Consider the following 19,462-nt stretch of genomic DNA (forward strand, 5'->3'; position numbering starts at 1 on the left):
CGATTAGCCATCCCCTTTTTCCAGCTCCTCACCCGGTTCCCACGCAGCTGTATCTCCCCCAGGGCGGTGCCCCCCCGCCCATCCCCTCCCATACCAGCTCCCCCCTCTCCCCAGCAGCAGCAACCCAGTAATTCCCCCCTCCCCCACCCCCCCCGCTAGATCCCCCGCTAGCGTAATTACTCCCCCCATGTTGCTCCAGAAGTCAGCAAACTCTGGCCGACCTCGGCTTCCCCCCCGTGACCTCGGCTCGCACTGTGCGACGCCCCCTCCTTCCTGCTTCTCTATTCCCGCCATGATTATCATAGCGCGGGAACCAAGCCCGCGCTTCTCCCTTGGCCCCGCCCCCAATGGCCAACACCTCATCTCCTCCCCCTCCCTCCACCCCCATCACCACCTGTGGAAGAGAAAAGTTACCACATCGCAGGATTAGTACATAAAACTCCTCTTTCCCCCTTTTTAAACCCCCCTCTTTGCCCCCCACATTCGCCCCACCACTTTGTTCAAACGTTCTTTTTAATAACCCGCTCATTCAGTTTTTCTTCCACAATAAAAGTCCACGCTTCATCCGCCGTCTCAAAGTAGTGGTGCCTTCCTCGATATGTGACCCACAGTCTTGCCGGTTGCAGCATTCCAAATTTATCTTCTTTTTATGAAGCACCGCCTTGGCCCGATTAAAGCTCGCCCTCCTTCTCGCCACCTCCGCACTCCAGTCTGATAAACGCGGATTCACCGCGTTCTCCCATTTACTGCTCCGAGTTTTCTTTGCCCATCTAAGGACCATTTCTTTATCCTTAAAACGGAGGAATCTCACCACTATGCTCTGGGAATTTCTCCTGCTCTCGGTCCTCGCGCCATCACTCGGTATGCTCCTCCACCTCCAACGGACCCGCCGGGGCCTCCGCTCCCATTAACGAGTGCAGCATCGTGCTCACATATGCCCCGACGTCCGCTCCCTCCACACCTTCAGGAAGACCAAGAATCCTCAGGTTGTTCCTCCTTGCGTTGTTCTCCAGTGCCTCCAACCTTTCCACACATCGTTTCTGATGTGCCTCATGCATCTCCGTCTTCACCACCAGGCCCTGTATGTCGTCCTCATTCTCGGCTGCCTTTGCCTTCACGACCCGAAGCTCCCGCTCCTGGGTCTTCTGTTCCTCCTTTAGCCCTTCGATCGCCTGTAGTATCGGCCAACAGCTCTTTCTTCATTTCCTTTTTGAGCTCTTCCACACAGCATTTCAAAAACTCTTGTTGTTCAGGGCCCCATGTTAAACTGCCACCTTCCGACGCCATCTTGGTTTTTGCTTGCCTTCCTTGCCGGCTGTTCTAAAGGATCCACTGCAATCCGGCCACTTCTCCTCCTTTTTTCATCCGTATCCAGGGGGGATTCCCTTTGGTTACCGCACAGTGTTTTTAGCCGTCAAAATTGCGTTGGGGCTCCTATCAAGAGCCCAAAGTCCGTTTCACCGGGAGCTGCCGAAACGTGCGACTCAGCTGGTCATCGCCGCACCCGGAAGTAGAGTTTGGCTTGCTAACTACAGGGAAGTCAGTGGAGCAGCTGAGGAAGGCGAGGGGGGCGATCTATGAATATGGGGAGAAGGCCAGCAGAATGCTTGCACAGCAGCTTAGAAAGCGGGAGGTGGCCAGGGAGATTGGGAAAGTAAGGGACAGGGATGGGACCTGGGTCGGAGATTCAGCTGGGGGCCAATAAGGCGCTGGAGGAATTCTACAGCAGACTGTACGAGTCAGATCCCCAGCTGGGCCGGAGGGGATGAGGCAATTCTTAGGGGGGACTGAGGTTCCCGAAGGTGGAGGAAGGGTTGGTAGAAGGGGCTGGGCGGGCCCCGATCGGGATTGAAGAACTAGCAGAAGGGCTGAAGGCCTTGCAGTCGGGTATAGCCCCGGGACCGGACGGGTACCCAGTGGAGTTTTACAAAACGTTCTCTGGGATACTGGGGCCACTGCTGATGAGGACATTCAATGAGGCAAGGGAGAGAGGGGGGGCTGCCCCCAACGATGTCACAGCCACTATCTCATTGATCCTGAAGCGGGATAAGAACCCGGAGCTATGCGGGTCCTACAGACCGATCTCCCTACTAAATGTAGACGCCAAATTGTTGGCCAAGATCTTGGCCTCAAGGATTAAGGACTGAATCCCGGACGTGATTGGGGAGGACCAGACGGGATTTGTTAAGGGGAGGCAGTTGGCGGCCAACTAAGAAGGCTGTTGAATGATATCATGATGCCCCCAGAGGGTAGGGACGTAGAGGTAGTGGTCGCAATGGACGCAGAGAAGGCATTTGACCGGGTGGAATGGAATTATCCGTGGGAGGTACTGGGGTGGTTTGGATTTGGGCGGGGCTTCATTGACTGGGTCAGGCTGCTGTGTCAGGCGCCCGTGGCAAGTGTTCAGACGAACAGGCTGACATCGGCCTATTTTAGGCTGCACCGGGGGACGAGACAGGGGTGCCCTCTCTCCCCGCTGTTGTTCGCACTGGCCATAGAACCATTGGGTTGAGAGCCTCAAAGGGCTGGAAGGGATTGGTCCGGTGGGGGGTTTAGAGTGGTAGGGGAAAGCTTCCGGTACCTGGGCATCAAGGTGGCGCGGGAATGGGAATGGCTGCACAAGTTTAATCTGGCCGAATAGTAGACCAAATGAAGGAGGATTTTCGGAGATGCAACGTGTTCCCGTTGTCACTGGCTGGGAGGGTGCAGACCGCGAAAATGACGGTCCTCCCGAGATTGCTGTTTGTGTTTCAGTGTCTCCCCATCTTTATTCCTCGGTCCGTTTTTAAATGGCTCAACAAGGTGATCTCGGGCTTTGTATGGGTGGGTAAGACCCCGCGAGTTAAAAAGGGGATGTTGGAGCGCATCCGGGGGGAGGGTGGGCTGGCGCTGCCGAACTTTATTAATTATTACTGGGCGGTGAATATAGCCATGATTAGGAAGGGGATGGCGGGGGGTGGGGGTCGGTCGGTGTGGGAGCGAGTAGAGGCAGCATCTTGTAAGGGCACTAGTCTGGGGGCACACTACTCCACCAGTCCCGTGGTGGTCGCGGCCCTGAGAGTCTGGGCCGGGAATCCAGGAGGAGAAAGAGGCAGACGTTCTTCCCTGGTAGCCTGGAGACGGATACTATTAGCTTGGGGGGACTCAAAGCCCCCCAAAGTCGGAGACCTGGTTAACTGACAGGGCTAGCTTTCTCTGTCTGAAGAAATCAAGTTTGCCCTGAGAGGGTCAATGTTAGGGTTTGTCCGGAGGTGGCAGCCGTTCGTCGACTTCTTTGGGGAAAATTAACCGTCAGCAGAAAGGGGGGGGGGGCTGTGGAGCTAGTTTAGTGTAGAATAGGAGGCTAGAAAAGGTGGGACCTGTGAGGGAGGAAGACGGCCTTTGCACTATGTTTATATTTGTATGTACACTGTTTCTTCTGTTATTGTTATAAAATCATAAATACCTCAATAAAATGTTTATTAAAAAAACCAATACGTAAAGATTCCTTCCTCCCTGCGAGCATCCCATAACTGTGACATTACAAAATTCACACAATATTCCATCCTCTCTCATACACTCCCAAGTCCCACAGTCAATCCCAATCAATGCCCACCTGCTCACTAAATATGGGATCTTCCTGAACAATTTAACACCGCATCCAAAACATGGCAATTCTGACTGGACGGGCTCCCCAACAGAGCGGCGCGGCCCACTCCCCACCGACAGTGCGGCCCCCCCCCTCAGTGCGGCGCCCCCCCTCGTGCCAGCCCTCCGGCCGCGCGGCGCCCCCCCCTCGTGCCAGCCCTCCGGCCGCGCGGCGCCCCCCCTCGTGCCAGCCCTCCGGCCGCGCGGCGCCCCCCCTCGTGCCAGCCCTCCGGCCGCGCGGCGCCCCCCCCTCGTGCCAGCCCTCCGGCCGCGCGGCGCCCCCCCCTCGTGCCAGCCCTCCGGCCGCGCGGCGCCCCCCCTCGTGCCAGCCCTCCGGCCGCGCGGCGCCCCCCCTCGTGCCAGCCCTCCGGCCGCGCGGCGCCCCCCCTCGTGCCAGCCCTCCGGCCGCGCGGCGCCCCCCCTCGTGCCAGCCCTCCGGCCCGCGCGGCGCCCCCCCTCGTGCCAGCCCTCCGGCCGCGCGGCGCCCCCCCCTCGTGCCAGCCCTCCGGCCGCGCGGCGCCCCCCCTCGTGCCAGCCCTCCGGCCGCGCGGCGCCCCCCTCGTGCCAGCCCTCCGGCCGCGCGGCGCCCCCCCTCGTGCCAGCCCTCCGGCCGCGCGGCGCCCCCCCTCGTGCCAGCCCTCCGGCCGCGCGGCGCCCCCCCTCGTGCCAGCCCTCCGGCCGCGCGCGGCGCCCCCCCTCGTGCCAGCCCTCCGGCCGCGCGGCGCCCCCCCTCGTGCCAGCCCTCCCGGCCGCGCGGCGCCCCCCCTCGTGCCAGCCCTCCGGCCGCGCGGCGCCCCCCCCTCGTGCCAGCCCTCCGGCCGCGCGGCGCCCCCCCCTCGTGCCAGCCCTCCGGCCGCGCGGCGCCCCCCCTCGTGCCAGCCCTCCGGCCGCGCGGCGCCCCCCCTCGTGCCAGCCCTCCGGCCCGCGCGGCGCCCCCCCCTCGTGCCAGCCCTCCGGCCGCGCGGCGCCCCCCCTCGTGCCAGCCCTCCGGCCGCGCGGCGCCCCCCCCTCGTGCCAGCCCTCCGGCCGCGCGGCGCCCCCCCCTCGTGCCAGCCCTCCGGGCCGCGCGGCGCCCCCCCCTCGTGCCAGCCCTCCGGCCGCGCGGCGCCCCCCCTCGTGCCAGCCCTCCGGGCCGCGCGGCGCCCCCCCTCGTGCCAGCCCTCCGGCCGCGCGGCGCCCCCCTCGTGCCAGCCCTCCGGCCCGCGCGGCGCCCCCCCTCGTGCCAGCCCTCCGGCCGCGCGGCGCCCCCCCCTCGTGCCAGCCCTCCGGCCGCGCGGCGCCCCCCCTCGTGCCAGCCCTCCGGCCGCGCGGCGCCCCCCCTCGTGCCAGCCCTCCGGCCGCGCGGCGCCCCCCCCTCGTGCCAGCCCTCCGGCCGCGCGGCGCCCCCCCCTCGTGCCAGCCCTCCGGCCGCGCGGCGCCCCCCCTCGTGCCAGCCCTCCGGCCGCGCGGCGCCCCCCCTCGTGCCAGCCCTCCGGCCGCGCGGCGCCCCCCCTCGTGCAAGCCCTCCGGCCGCGCGGCGCCCCCCCTCGTGCCAGCCCTCCGGCCGCGCGGCGCCCCCCCCTCGTGCCAGCCCTCCGGCCGCGCGGCGCCCCCCCGTCGTGCCAGCCCTCCGGCCGCGCGGCGCCCCCCCTCGTGCCAGCCCTCCGGCCGCGCGCCGCCCCCCCTCGTGCCAGCCCTCCGGCCGCGCGCCGCCCCCCCTCGTGCCAGCCCTCCGGCCGCGCGCCGCCCCCCCTCGTGCCAGCCCTCCGGCCGAGCGCGCCGCCCCCCCTCGTGCCAGCCCTCCGGCCGCGCGCCGCCCCCCCTCGTGCCAGCCCTCCGGCCGCGCGCCGCCCCCCCCTCGTGCCAGCCCTCCGGCCGCGCGGCGCCCCCCCTCGTGCCAGCCCTCCGGCCGCGCGGCGCCCCCCCTCGTGCCAGCCCTCCGGCCGCGCGGCGCCCCCCCCTCGTGCCAGCCCTCCGGCCGCGCGGCGCCCCCCCTCGTGCCAGCCCTCCGGCCGCGCGGCGCCCCCCCTCGTGCCAGCCCTCCGGCCGCGCGGCGCCCCCCCTCGTGCCAGCCCTCCGGCCGCGCGGCGCGCCCCCCTCGTGCCAGCCCTCCGGCCGCGCGGCGCCCCCCCTCGTGCCAGCCCTCCGGCCCGCGCGGCGCCCCCCCTCGTGCCAGCCCTCCGGCCGCGCGGCGCCCCCCCTCGTGCCAGCCCTCCGGCCGCGCGGCGCCCCCCCTCGTGCCAGCCCTCCGGCCGCGTGGCGCCCCCCCTCGTGCCAGCCCTCCGGCCGCGCGGCGCCCCCCCTCGTGCCAGCCCTCCGGCCGCGCGGCGCCCCCCCTCGTGCCAGCCCTCCGGCCGCGCGGCGCCCCCCCTCCGCGCGGCGCCCCCCCTCCGCGTGGCGCCCACCCCTCCGCGCGGCGCCCCCCCTCCGCGCGGCGCGCCCCCCTCCCGCGCGGCGCCCCCCCTCCGCGCGGCGCCCCCCCTCCGCGCGGCGCCCCCCCTCCGCGCGGCGCCCCCCCCTCCGCGCGGCGCCCCCCCCTCCGCGCGGCGCCCCCCCTCCGCGCGGCGCCCCCCCCTCCGCGCGGCGCCCCCCCTCCGCGCGGCGCCCCCCCTCCGCGCGGCGCCCCCCCTCCGCGCGGCGCCCCCCCTCCGCGCGGCGCCCCCCCCTCAGTGCGGCGCCCCCTCCGTGCTAGCCCTCCGACAGTGCAGCGCCCCACGACCTACGGTTTGACAACTTGGGTTTGCCTTGCAGAGTAAGATGCACCTTGCTGGTTACTACTACTTACCTGCGACGTAGGCATGTAGTCCATTGATCTCGATTGTCTGCTGTCCCAGAGTGTGCTGTCCTGAAGGAAGTCCCATGGCCATGATCGCATCTGTCACCAGCACCATACCTGCAGCACGAGGTAACCAGACAAAGAATTGGCAGTGCGAGCGTGTCACCCACAGCCTCACACACTCCAGTGCGAGCGTGTCACCCACAGCCTCACACACTCCAGTGCGAGCGTGTCACCCACAGCCTCACACACTCCAGTACGAGCGTGTCACCCACAGCCTCACACACTCCAGTGCGAGCGTGTCACCCACAGCCTCACACACTCCAGTACGAGCGTGTCACCCACAGCCTCTCACACTCCAGTGCGAGCGTGTCACCCACAGCCTCACACACTCCAGTGCGAGCGTGTCACTCAAAGCCTCACACATTCCAGTGCGAGCGTGTCACCCACAGCCTCACACACTCCAGTGCGAGTGTGTCACCCACAGCCTCACACACTCCAGTGCGAGCGTGTCACTCAAAGCCTCACACACTCCAGTGCGAGCGTGTCACCCACAGCCTCACACACTCCAGTGCGAGCGTGTCACCCACAGCCTCACACACTCCAGTGCGAGCGTGTCACCCACAGCCTCACACACTCCAGTACGAGCGTGTCACCCACAGCCTCTCACACTCCAGTGCGAGCGTGTCACCCACAGCCTCACACACTCCAGTGCGAGCGTGTCACTCAAAGCCTCACACACTCCAGTGCGAGCGTGTCACCCACAGCCTCACACACTCCAGTGCGAGCGTGTCACTCAAAGCCTCACACACTCCAGTGCGAGCGTGTCACCCACAGCCTCACACACTCCAGTGCGAGTGTGTCACCCACAGCCTCACACACTCCAGTGCGAGCGTGTCACTCAAAGCCTCACACACTCCAGTGCGAGCGTGTCACCCACAGCCTCACACACTCCAGTGCGAGCGTGTCACTCACAGCCTCACACACTCCAGTGGGAGCGTGTCACCCACAGCCGCACACACTCCAGTGCGAGCGTGTCACCCACAGCCTCACACACGCCACTGCGAGCGTGTCACCCACAGCCTCACACACTCCAGTGCGAGCGTGTCACTCACAGCCTCACACACTCCAGTGCGAGCGTGTCACCCACAGCCTCACACACTCCAGTGCGAGCGTGTCACCCACAGCCTCACACACTCCAGTGCGAGCGTGTCACTCACAGCCTCACACACTCCAGTGGGAGCGTGTCACCCACAGCTGCACACACTCCAGTGCGAGCGTGTCACCCACAGCCTCACACACTCCACTGCGAGCGTGTCACCCACAGCCTCACACACTCCAGTGCGAGCGTGTCACTCACAGCCTCACACACTCCAGTGCGAGCGTGTCACCCACAGCCTCACACACTCCAGTGCGAGCGTGTCACCCACAGACTCACACACTCCAGTGCGAGCGTGTCACTCACAGCCTCACACACTCCAGTGCGAGCGTGTCACCCACAGCCTCACACACTCCAGTGCGAGCGTGTCACTCACAGCCTCACACACTCCAGTGGGAGCGTGTCACCCACAGCCGCACACACTCCAGTGCGAGCGTGTCACCCACAGCCTCATACACTCCACTGCGAGCGTGTCACCCACAGCCTCACACACTCCAGTGCGAGCGTGTCACTCACAGCCTCACACACTCCAGTGCGAGCGTGTCACCCACAGCCTCACACACTCCAGTGCGAGCGTGTCACCCACAGCCTCACACACTCCAGTGCGAGCGTGTCACTCACAGCCTCACACACTCCAGTGGGAGCGTGTCACCCACAGCTGCACACACTCCAGTGCGAGCGTATCACCCACAGCCTCACACACTCCACTGCGAGCGTGTCACCCACAGCCTCACACACTCCAGTGCGAGCGTGTCACTCACAGCCTCACACACTCCAGTGCGAGCGTGTCACCCACAGCCTCACACACTCCAGTGCGAGCGTGTCACCCACAGACTCACACACTCCAGTGCGAGCGTGTCACTCACAGCCTCACACACTCCAGTGCGAGCGTGTCACCCACAGCCTCACACACTCCAGTGCGAGCGTGTCACCCACAGCCTCACACACTCCAGTACGAGCGTGTCACCCACAGCCTCACACACTCCAGTGCGAGCGTGTCACCCACAGCCTCACACACTCCAGTGCGAGCGTGTCACCCACAGCCTCACACACTCCACTGCGAGCGTGTCACCCACAGCCTCACACACTCCACTGCGAGCGTGTCACCCACAGCCTCACACACTCCAGTGCGAGCGTGTCACCCACAGCCTCACACACTCCAATGCGAGCGTGTCACCCACAGCCTCACACACTCCAGTGCGAGCGTGTCACCCACAGCCTCACACACCCCAGTGCGAGTGTGTCATCCACAGCCTCACACACTCCACTGCGAGCGTGTCACCCACAGCCTCACACACTCCAATGCGAGCGTGTCACCCACAGCCTCACACACTCCAATGCGAGCGTGTCACCTACAGCCTCACACACTCCACTGCGAGCGTGTCACCCACAGCCTCACACACTCCAGTGCGAGCGTGTCACCCACAGCCTCACACACTCCAATGCGAGCGTGTCACCCACAGCCTCACACACTCCAGTGCGAGCGTGTCACCCACAGCCTCACACACTCCAGTGCGAGCGTGTCACCCACAGCCTCACACACTCCAGTGCGAGCGTGTCACTCACAGCCTCACACACTCCAGTGGGAGCGTGTCACTCACAGCCTCACACACTCCAGTGCGAGCGTGTCACTCACAGCCTCACACACTCCAGTGGGAGCGTGTCACTCACAGCATCACACACTCCAGTGCGAGCGTGTCACTCACAGCCTCACACATTCCAATGCGAGCGTGTCATCCACAGCCTCACACACTCCAGTGCGAGCGTGTCACTCACAGCCTCACACACTCCAGTGCGAGCGTGTCACTCACAGCCTCACACACTCCAGTGGGAGCGTGTCATCCACAGCCTCACACACTCCAGTGCGAGCGTGTCACTCACAGCCTCACACACTCCAGTGCGAGCGTGTCACCCACAGCCTCACACACTCCAGTGCGAGCGTGTCACTCACAGCCTCACACACTCCAGTGCGAGCGTGTCACCCACAGCCTCACACACTCCAGTGTGAGCGTGTCACTCACAGCCTCACACACTCCAGTGCGAGCGTGTCACCCACAGCCTCACACACTCCAGTGCGAGCGTGTCATCCACAGCCTCAGACACTCCAGTGCGAGCGTGTCACCCACAGCCTCACACACTCCAGTGCGAGCGTGTCACCCACAGCCTCACACACCCCAGTGCGAGTGTGTCACCTACAGCCTCACACACTCCAGTGCGAGCGTGTCACTCACAGCCTCAGACACTCCAGTGCGAGCGTGTCATCCACAGCCTCACACACTCCAGTGCGAGCGTGTCATCCACAGCCTCACACACTCCAGTGAGAGCGTGTCACCCACAGCCTCACACACTCCAGTGCGAGCGTGTCATCCACAGCCTCACACACTCCAGTCCGAGCGTGTCATCCACAGCCTCACACACTCCAGTGCGAGCGTGTCATCCACAGCCTCACACACTCCAGTGCGAGTGTGTCACCTACAGCCTCGCACACTCCAGTCCGAGCGTGTCATCCACAGCCTCACGCACTCCAGTGCGAGTGTGTCACCTACAGCCTCGCATACTCCAGTGCGAGCGTGTCACCCACAGCCTCACACACTCCAGTGCGAGCGTGTCATCCACAGCCTCACACAGTCCAGTGCGAGCGTGTCACCCACAGCCTCACACACTCCAGTGCGAGCGTGTCACCCACAGCCTCACACACTCCAGTGCGAGCGTGTCATCCACAGCCTCACACACTCCAGTGCGAGCGTGTCATCCACAGCCTCACACACTCCAGTGAGAGCGTGTCATCCACAGCCTCACACACTCCAGTGCGAGCGTGTCACCTACAGCCTCACACACTCCAGTGCGAGCGTGTCATCCACAGCCTCACACACTCCAGTGAGAGCGTGTCATCCACAGCCTCACACACTCCAGTGCGAGCGTGTCACTCACAGCCTCACACACTCCAGTGGGAGCGTGTCATCCACAGCCTCACACACTCCAGTGCGAGCGTGTCATCCACAGCCTCACACACTCCAGTGCGAGCGTGTCATCCACAGCCTCACACACTCCTGTGCGAGCGTGTCACTCACAGCCTCACACACTCCAGTGCGAGCGTGTCACTCACAGCCTCACACACTCCAGTGCGAGCGTGTCACCCACAGCCTCACACACTCCAGTGCGAGCGTGTCACTCACAGCCTCACACACTCCAGTGCGAGCGTGTCACTCACAGCCTCACACACTCCAGTGCGAGCGTGTCACCTACAGCCTCACACACTCCAGTGCGAGCGTGTCACCTACAGCCTCGCACACTCCACTGGGAGCGTGTCACCCACAGCCTCACACACTCCAATGCGAGCGTGTCACCCACAGCCTCACACACTCCAGTGCGAGCGTGTCATCCACAGCCTCACACACTCCAGTGCGAGCGTGTCACCCACAGCCTCACACACTCCAGTGCGAGTGTGTCATCCACAGCCTCACACACTCCAGTGCGAGCGTGTCACTCACAGCCTCACACACTCCAGTGCGAGCGTGTCACCCACAGCCTCACACACTCCAGTGCGAGCGTGTCATCCACAGCCTCAGACACTCCAGTGCGAGCGTGTCACCCACAGCCTCACACACTCCAGTGCGAGCGTGTCATCCACAGCCTCACACACTCCAGTGCGAGCGTGTCATCCACAGCCTCACACACTCCAGTGAGAGCGTGTCACCCACAGCCTCACACACTCCAGTGCGAGCGTGTCATCCACAGCCTCACACACTCCAGTCCGAGCGTGTCATCCACAGCCTCACACACTCCAGTGCGAGCGTGTCACCCACAGCCTCACACACTCCAATGCGAGCGTGTCACCTACAGCCTCACACACTCCACTGCGAGCGTGTCACCCACAGCCTCACACACTCCAGTGCGAGCGTGTCACCCACAGCCTCACACACTCCAATGCGAGCGTGTCACCCACAGCCTCACACACTCCAGTGCGAGCGTGTCACCCACAGCCTCACACACTCCAGTGCGAGCGTGTCACCCACAGCCTCACACACTCCAGTGCGAGCGTGTCACTCACAGCCTCACACACTCCAGTGCGAGCGTGTCACTCACAGCCTCACACACTCCAGTGGGAGCGTGTCACTCACAGCATCACACACTCCAGTGCGAGCGTGTCACTCACAGCCTCACACATTCCAATGCGAGCGTGTCATCCACAGCCTCACACACTCCAGTGCGAGCGTGTCACTCACAGCCTCACACACTCCAGTGCGAGCGTGTCACTCACAGCCTCACACACTCCAGTGGGAGCGTGTCATCCACAGCCTCACACACTCCAGTGCGAGCGTGTCACTCACAGCCTCACACACTCCAGTGCGAGCGTGTCACCCACAGCCTCACACACTCCAGTGTGAGCGTGTCACTCACAGCCTCAGACACACCAGTGCGAGCGATTCACTCACAGCCTCACACACTCCAGTGCGAGCGTGTCACTCACAGCCTCACACACTCCAGTGGGAGCGTGTCATCCACAGCCTCACACACTCCAGTGCGAGCGTGTCACTCACAGCCTCACACACTCCAGTGCGAGCGTGTCACCCACAGCCTCACACACTCCAGTGTGAGCGTGTCACTCACAGCCTCAGACACTCCAGTGCGAGCGTGTCACCCACAGCCTCACACACTCCAGTGCGAGCGTGTCATCCACAGCCTCAGACACTCCAGTGCGAGCGTGTCACCCACAGCCTCACACACTCCAGTGCGAGCGTGTCACCCACAGCCTCACACACCCCAGTGCGAGTGTGTCACCTACAGCCTCACACACTCCAGTGCGAGCGTGTCACTCACAGCCTCAGACACTCCAGTGCGAGCGTGTCATCCACAGCCTCACACACTCCAGTCCGAGCGTGTCATCCACAGCCTCACACACTCCAGTGAGAGCGTGTCACCCACAGCCTCACACACTCCAGTGCGAGCGTGTCATCCACAGCCTCACACACTCCAGTGCGAGTGTGTCACCTACAGCCTCGCACACTCCAGTCCGAGCGTGTCATCCACAGCCTCACGCACTCCAGTGCGAGTGTGTCACCTACAGCCTCGCATACTCCAGTGCGAGCGTGTCACCCACAGCCTCACACACTCCAGTGCGAGCGTGTCATCCACAGCCTCACACAGTCCAGTGCGAGCGTGTCACCCACAGCCTCACACACTCCAGTGCGAGCGTGTCACCCACAGCCTCACACACTCCAGTGCGAGCGTGTCACCCACAGCCTCACACACTCCAGTGCGAGCGTGTCATCCACAGCCTCACACACTCCAGTGCGAGCGTGTCATCCACAGCCTCACACACTCCAGTGAGAGCGTGTCATCCACAGCCTCACACACTCCAGTGCGAGCGTGTCACCTACAGCCTCGCACACTCCTGTGCGAGCGTGTCATCCACAGCCTCACACACTCCAGTGCGAGCGTGTCATCCACAGCCTCACACACTCCAGTGCGAGCGTGTCACTCACAGCCTCACACACTCCAGTGCGAGCGTGTCACTCACAGCCTCACACACTCCAGTGCGAGCGTGTCACTCACAGCCTCACACACTCCAGTGGGAGCGTGTCACTCACAGCCTCACACACTCCAGTGCGAGCGTGTCACTCACAGCCTCACACACTCCAGTGCGAGCGTGTCACCTACAGCCTCACACACTCCAGTGCGAGCGTGTCACCTACAGCCTCGCACACTCCACTGGGAGCGTGTCACCCACAGCCTCACACACTCCAATGCGAGCGTGTCACCCACAGCCTCACACACTCCAGTGCGAGCGTGTCATCCACAGCCTCACACACTCCAGTGCGAGCGTGTCACCCACAGCCTCACACACTCCAGTGCGAGTGTGTCATCCACAGCCTCACACACTCCAGTGCGAGCGTGTCACTCACAGCCTCACACACTCCAGTGCGAGCGTGTCACCCACAGCCTCACACACTCCAGTGCGAGCGTGTCACCCACAGCCTCACACACTCCAGTGCGAGCGTGTCACTCACAGCCTCACACACTCCAGTGGGAGCGTGTCACCCACAGCTGCACACACTCCAGTGCGAGCGTATCACCCACAGCCTCACACACTCCACTGCGAGCGTGTCACCCACAGCCTCACACACTCCAGTGCGAGCGTGTCACTCACAGCCTCACACACTCCAGTGCGAGCGTGTCACCCACAGCCTCACACACTCCAGTGCGAGCGTGTCACCCACAGACTCACACACTCCAGTGCGAGCGTGTCACCCACAGCCTCACACACTCCAGTGCGAGCGTGTCACCCACAGCCTCACACACTCCAGTGCGAGCGTGTCACCCACAGCCTCACACACTCCAGTGCGAGCGTGTCACCCACAGCCTCACACACTCCAGTGCGAGCGTGTCACCCACAGCCTCACACACTCCACTGCGAGCGTGTCACCCACAGCCTCACACACTCCACTGCGAGCGTGTCACCCACAGCCTCACACACTCCAGTGCGAGCGTGTCACCCACAGCCTCACACACTCCAATGCGAGCGTGTCACCCACAGCCTCACACACTCCAGTGCGAGCGTGTCACCCACAGCCTCACACACTCCAGTGCGAGTGTGTCATCCACAGCCTCACACACTCCACTGCGAGCGTGTCACCCACAGCCTCGCACACTCCAGTGCGAGCGTGTCACTCACAGCCTCACACACTCCAGTGCGAGCGTGTCACCCACAGCCTCACACGCTCCAGTGCGAGCGTGTCACCCACAGCCTCACACACTCCAATGCGAGCGTGTCACCTACAGCCTCACACACTCCACTGCGAGCGTGTCACCCACAGCCTCACACACTCCAGTGCGAGCGTGTCACCCACAGCCTCACACACTCCAATGCGAGCGTGTCACCCACAGCCTCACACACTCCAGTGCGAGCGTGTCACCCACAGCCTCACACACTCCAGTGCGAGCGTGTCACCCACAGCCTCACACACTCCAGTGCGAGCGTGTCACTCACAGCCTCACACACTCCAGTGGGAGCGTGTCACTCACAGCCTCACACACTCCAGTGCGAGCGTGTCACTCACAGCCTCACACACTCCAGTGGGAGCGTGTCACTCACAGCCTCACACACTCCAGTGGGAGCGTGTCACTCACAGCCTCACACACTCCAGTGCGAGCGTGTCACTCACAGCCTCACACACTCCAGTGCGAGCGTGTCACCCACAGCCTCACACGCTCCAGTGCGAGCGTGTCACTCACAGCATCACACACTCCAGTGCGAGCGTGTCACTCACAGCCTCACACATTCCAATGCGAGCGTGTCATCCACAGCCTCACACACTCCAGTGCGAGCGTGTCACTCACAGCCTCACACACTCCAGTGCGAGCGTGTCACCCACAGCCTCACACACTCCAGTGTGAGCGTGTCACTCACAGCCTCAGACACACCAGTGCGAGCGATTCACTCACAGCCTCACACACTCCAGTGCGAGCGTGTCACTCACAGCCTCACACACTCCAGTGGGAGCGTGTCATCCACAGCCTCACACACTCCAGTGTGAGCGTGTCACTCACAGCCTCAGACACTCCAGTGCGAGCGTGTCACCCACAGCCTCACACACTCCAGTGCGAGCGTGTCATCCACAGCCTCAGACACTCCAGTGCGAGCGTGTCACCCACAGCCTCACACACTCCAGTGCGAGCGTGTCACCCACAGCCTCACACACCCCAGTGCGAGTGTGTCACCTACAGCCTCACACACTCCAGTGCGAGCGTGTCACTCACAGCCTCAGACACTCCAGTGCGAGCGTGTCATCCACAGCCTCACACACTCCAGTGCGAGCGTGTCATCCACAGCCTCACACACTCCAGTGAGAGCGTGTCACCCACAGCCTCACACACTCCAGTGCGAGCGTGTCATCCACAGCCTCACACACTCCAGTCCGAGCGTGTCATCCACAGCCTCACACACTCCAGTGCGAGCGTGTCATCCACAGCCTCACACACTCCAGTGCGAGTGTGTCACCTACAGCCTCGCATACTCCAGTGCGAGCGTGTCACCCACAGCCTCACACACTCCAGTGCGAGCGTGTCATCCACAGCCTCACACAGTCCAGTGCGAGCGTGTCACCCACAGCCTCACACACTCCAGTGCGAGCGTGTCACCCACAGCCTCACACACTCCAGTGCGAGCGTGTCATCCACAGCCTCACACACTCCAGTGCGAGCGTGTCATCCACAGCCTCACACACTCCAGTGAGAGCGTGTCATCCACAGCCTCACACACTCCAGTGCGAGCGTGTCACCTACAGCCTCGCACACTCCTGTGCGAGCGTGTCATCCACAGCCTCACACACTCCAGTGCGAGCGTGTCATCCACAGCCTCACACACTCCAGTGCGAGCGTGTCACTCACAGCCTCACACACTCCAGTGCGAGCGTGTCACTCACAGCCTCACACACTCCAGTGCAAGCGTGTCACTCACAGCCTCACACACTCCAGTGGGAGCGTGTCACTCACAGCCTCACACACTCCAGTGCGAGCGTGTCACTCACAGCCTCACACACTCCAGTGCGAGCGTGTCACTCACAGCCTCACACACTCCAGTGCGAGCGTGTCACCTACAGCCTCGCACACTCCACTGGGAGCGTGTCACCCACAGCCTCACACACTCCAATGCGAGCGTGTCACCCACAGCCTCACACACTCCAGTGCGAGCGTGTCATCCACAGCCTCACACACTCCAGTGCGAGCGTGTCACCCACAGCCTCACACACTCCAGTGCGAGTGTGTCATCCACAGCCTCACACACTCCAGAGCGAGTGTGCCACCCACAGCCTCGCACACTCCAGTGCGAGCGTGTCACTCACAGCCTCAGACACACCAGTGCGAGCGTGTGACCCACAGCCTCACACACTCCAGTGCGAGCGATTCACTCACAGCCTCACACACTCCAGTGCGAGCGTGTCATCCACAGCCTCACACACTCCAGTGCGAGCGTGTCATCCACAGCCTCACACACTCCAGTGCGAGTGTGTCACCTACAGCCTCACACACTCCAGTGCGAGCGTGTCACTCACAGCCTCACACACCAGTGCGAGCGTGTCACCCACAGCCTCTCACACTCCAGTGCGAGCGTGTCACCCACAGCCTCACACACTCCAGTGCGAGCGATTCACTCACAGCCTCACACACTCCAGTGCGAGCGTGTCACTCACAGCCTCAGACACTCCAGTGCGAGCGTGTCACTCACAGCCTCAGACACTCCAGTGCGAGCGTGTCATCCACAGCCTCACACAGTCCAGTGCGAGCGTGTCACCCACAGCCTCACACACTCCAGTGCGAGCGTGTCACCCACAGCCTCACACACTCCAGTGCGAGCGTGTCATCCACAGCCTCACACACTCCAGTGCGAGCGTGTCACTCACAGCCTCGCACACTCCAGTGCGAGCGTGTCATCCACAGCCTCACACACTCCAGTGCGAGCGTGTCATCCACAGCCTCACACACTCCAGTGCGAGTGTGTCACCTACAGCCTCGCACACTCCAGTGCGAGCGTGTCATCCACAGCCTCACACACTCCAGTGCGAGCGTGTCATCCACAGCCTCACACACTCCAGTGCGAGCGTGTCATCCACAGCCTCACACACTCCAGTGCGAGCGTGTCACCCACAGCCTCGCATACTCCAGTGCGAGCATGTCACTCACAGCCTCACACACTCCAGTGGGAGCGTGTCACTCACAGCCTCTCACACTCCAGTGCGAGCGTGTCACTCACAGCCTCACACACTCCAGTGCGAGCGTGTCACCCACAGCCTCACACACTCCAGTGCGAGCGTGTCACTCACAGCCTCACACACTCCAGTGCGAGCGTGTCACCCACAGCCTCACACACTCCAGTGCGAGCGTGTCACCCACAGCCTCACACACTCCAGTGCGAGCGTGTCACCCACAGCCTCACACACTCCAGTGCGAGCATGTCACCCACAGCCTCACACACTCCAGTGCGAGCGTGTCATCCACAGCCTCACACACTCCAGTGGGAGCGTGTCACCCACAGCCTCACACACTCCAGTGCGAGCGTGTCACCCACAGCCTCACACACTCCAGTGCGAGCGTGTCATCCACAGCCTCACACACTCCACTGCGAGCGTGTCACCAACAGCCTCGCACACTCCAGTGCGAGCGTGTCACTCACAGCCTCGCACACTCCAGTGCGAGCGTGTCACTCACAGCCTCGCACACTCCAGTGCGAGCGTGTCACTCACAGCCTCGCACACTCCAGTGCGAGCGTGTCACTCACAGCCTCGCACACTCCAGTGCGAGCGTGTCACCCACAGCCTCACACACTCCAGTGCGAGCGTGTCACCCACAGCCTCACACACTCCAATGCGAGCGTGTCACCTACAGCCTCGCACACTCCAGTCCGAGCGTGTCATCCACAGCCTTACGCACTCCAGTGCGAGTGTGTCACCTACAGCCTCGCACACTCCAGTGCGAGCGTGTCACCCACAGCCTCACACACTCCAGTGCGAGTGTGTCACCTACAGCCTCACACACTCCGTGCGAGCGTGTCACTCACAGCCTCAGACACACCAGTGCGAGCGTGTCACCCACAGCCTCACACACTCCAGTGCGAGCGATTCACTCACCGCCTCACACACTCCAGTGCGAGCGTGTCACCCACAGCCTCACACACTCCAGTGCGAGCGTGTCACCCACAGCCTCACACACTCCAGTGCGAGCGTGTCACCCACAGCCTCACACACTCCAGTGCGAGCGTGTCATCCACAGCCTCACACACTCCAGTGCGAGCGTGTCATCCACAGCCTCACACACTCCAGTGCGAGCGTGTCATCCACAGCCTCACACACTCCAGTGCGAGTGTGTCACCTACAGCCTCACACACTCCAGTGCGAGCGTGTCACCCACAGCCTCACACACTCCACTGCGAGCGTGTCACCCACAGCCTCGCACACTCCAGTGCGAGCGTGTCACCCACAGCCTCACACACTCCAGTGCGAGCGTGTCACTCACAGCCTCACACACTCCAGTGGGAGCGTGTCACCCACAGCCTCGCACACTCCAGTGCGAGCGTGTCACCCACAGCCTCGCACACTCCAGTGCGGGCGTGTCACCCACAGCCTCACACACTCCAGTGGGAGCGTGTCACCCACAGCCTCGCACACTCCAGTGGGAGCGTGTCACCCACAGCCTCGCACACTCCAGTGGGAGCGTGTCACCCACAGCCTCACCCACTCCAGTGCGAGCGTGTCACTCACAGCCTCGCACAGTCCAGTGCGAGCGTGTCACTCACAGCCTCACAGACCAGACATCACATGTAGCGAGTGGGCTGTATAGAGTGGAAGTATTTTCCAGAAAGCCCCCTGCTGAATAGTCTAAATACCAGGTCCCAGACTGACTCCCGCTATGTCGGCTACACACCGTCTCCTAGTCTGACTCCCGCTATGTCGGCTACAGACCGTCTCCCAGACTGACTCCCGCTATGTCGGCTACACACCGTCTCCCAGACTGACTCCCGCTATGTCGGCTACACACCGTCTCCCAGACTGACTCCCGCTATGTCGGCTACACACCGTCTCCCAGACTGACTCCCGCTATGTCGGCTACACACCGTCTCCTAGTCTGACTCCCGCTATGTCGGCTACACACCGTCTCCCAGACTGACTCCCGCTATGTCGGCTACACACCGTCTCCCAGACTGACTCCCGGTATGTCGGCTACACACCGTCTCCTAGTCTGACTCCCGCTATGTCGGCTACACACCATCTCCTAGTCTGACTCCCGCTATGTCGGCTACACACCGTCTCCCAGACTGACTCCCGCTATGTCGGCTACACACAGTCTCCCAGACTGACTCCCGCTATGTCGGCTACACACCGTCTCCTAGTCTGACTCCCGCTATGTCGGCTACACACCGTCTC

The 19,462-nt window shown here is 63.2% G+C and overlaps 1 protein-coding gene across 3 annotated transcripts in view; it reads right to left on the reverse strand.

Annotated features, from left to right (window-relative positions):
• amdhd2 (amidohydrolase domain containing 2) overlaps positions 1 to 19,462 on the reverse strand; it is a 79,630-nt gene that overhangs the window by 16,903 nt on the left and 43,265 nt on the right. For all 3 annotated transcript variants that reach the window (XM_072481450.1, XM_072481447.1, XM_072481448.1), the window contains exon 9: positions 6,392 to 6,499. In XM_072481450.1, the coding sequence (XP_072337551.1) occupies positions 6,392 to 6,499 (108 nt within the window). The remainder of the gene's footprint in view (positions 1 to 6,391; positions 6,500 to 19,462) is intronic.

This window comes from Scyliorhinus torazame, chromosome 17 (assembly GCF_047496885.1).
Source record: "Scyliorhinus torazame isolate Kashiwa2021f chromosome 17, sScyTor2.1, whole genome shotgun sequence".
In the NCBI taxonomy this organism is placed as follows: Eukaryota; Metazoa; Chordata; class Chondrichthyes; order Carcharhiniformes; family Scyliorhinidae; genus Scyliorhinus; species Scyliorhinus torazame.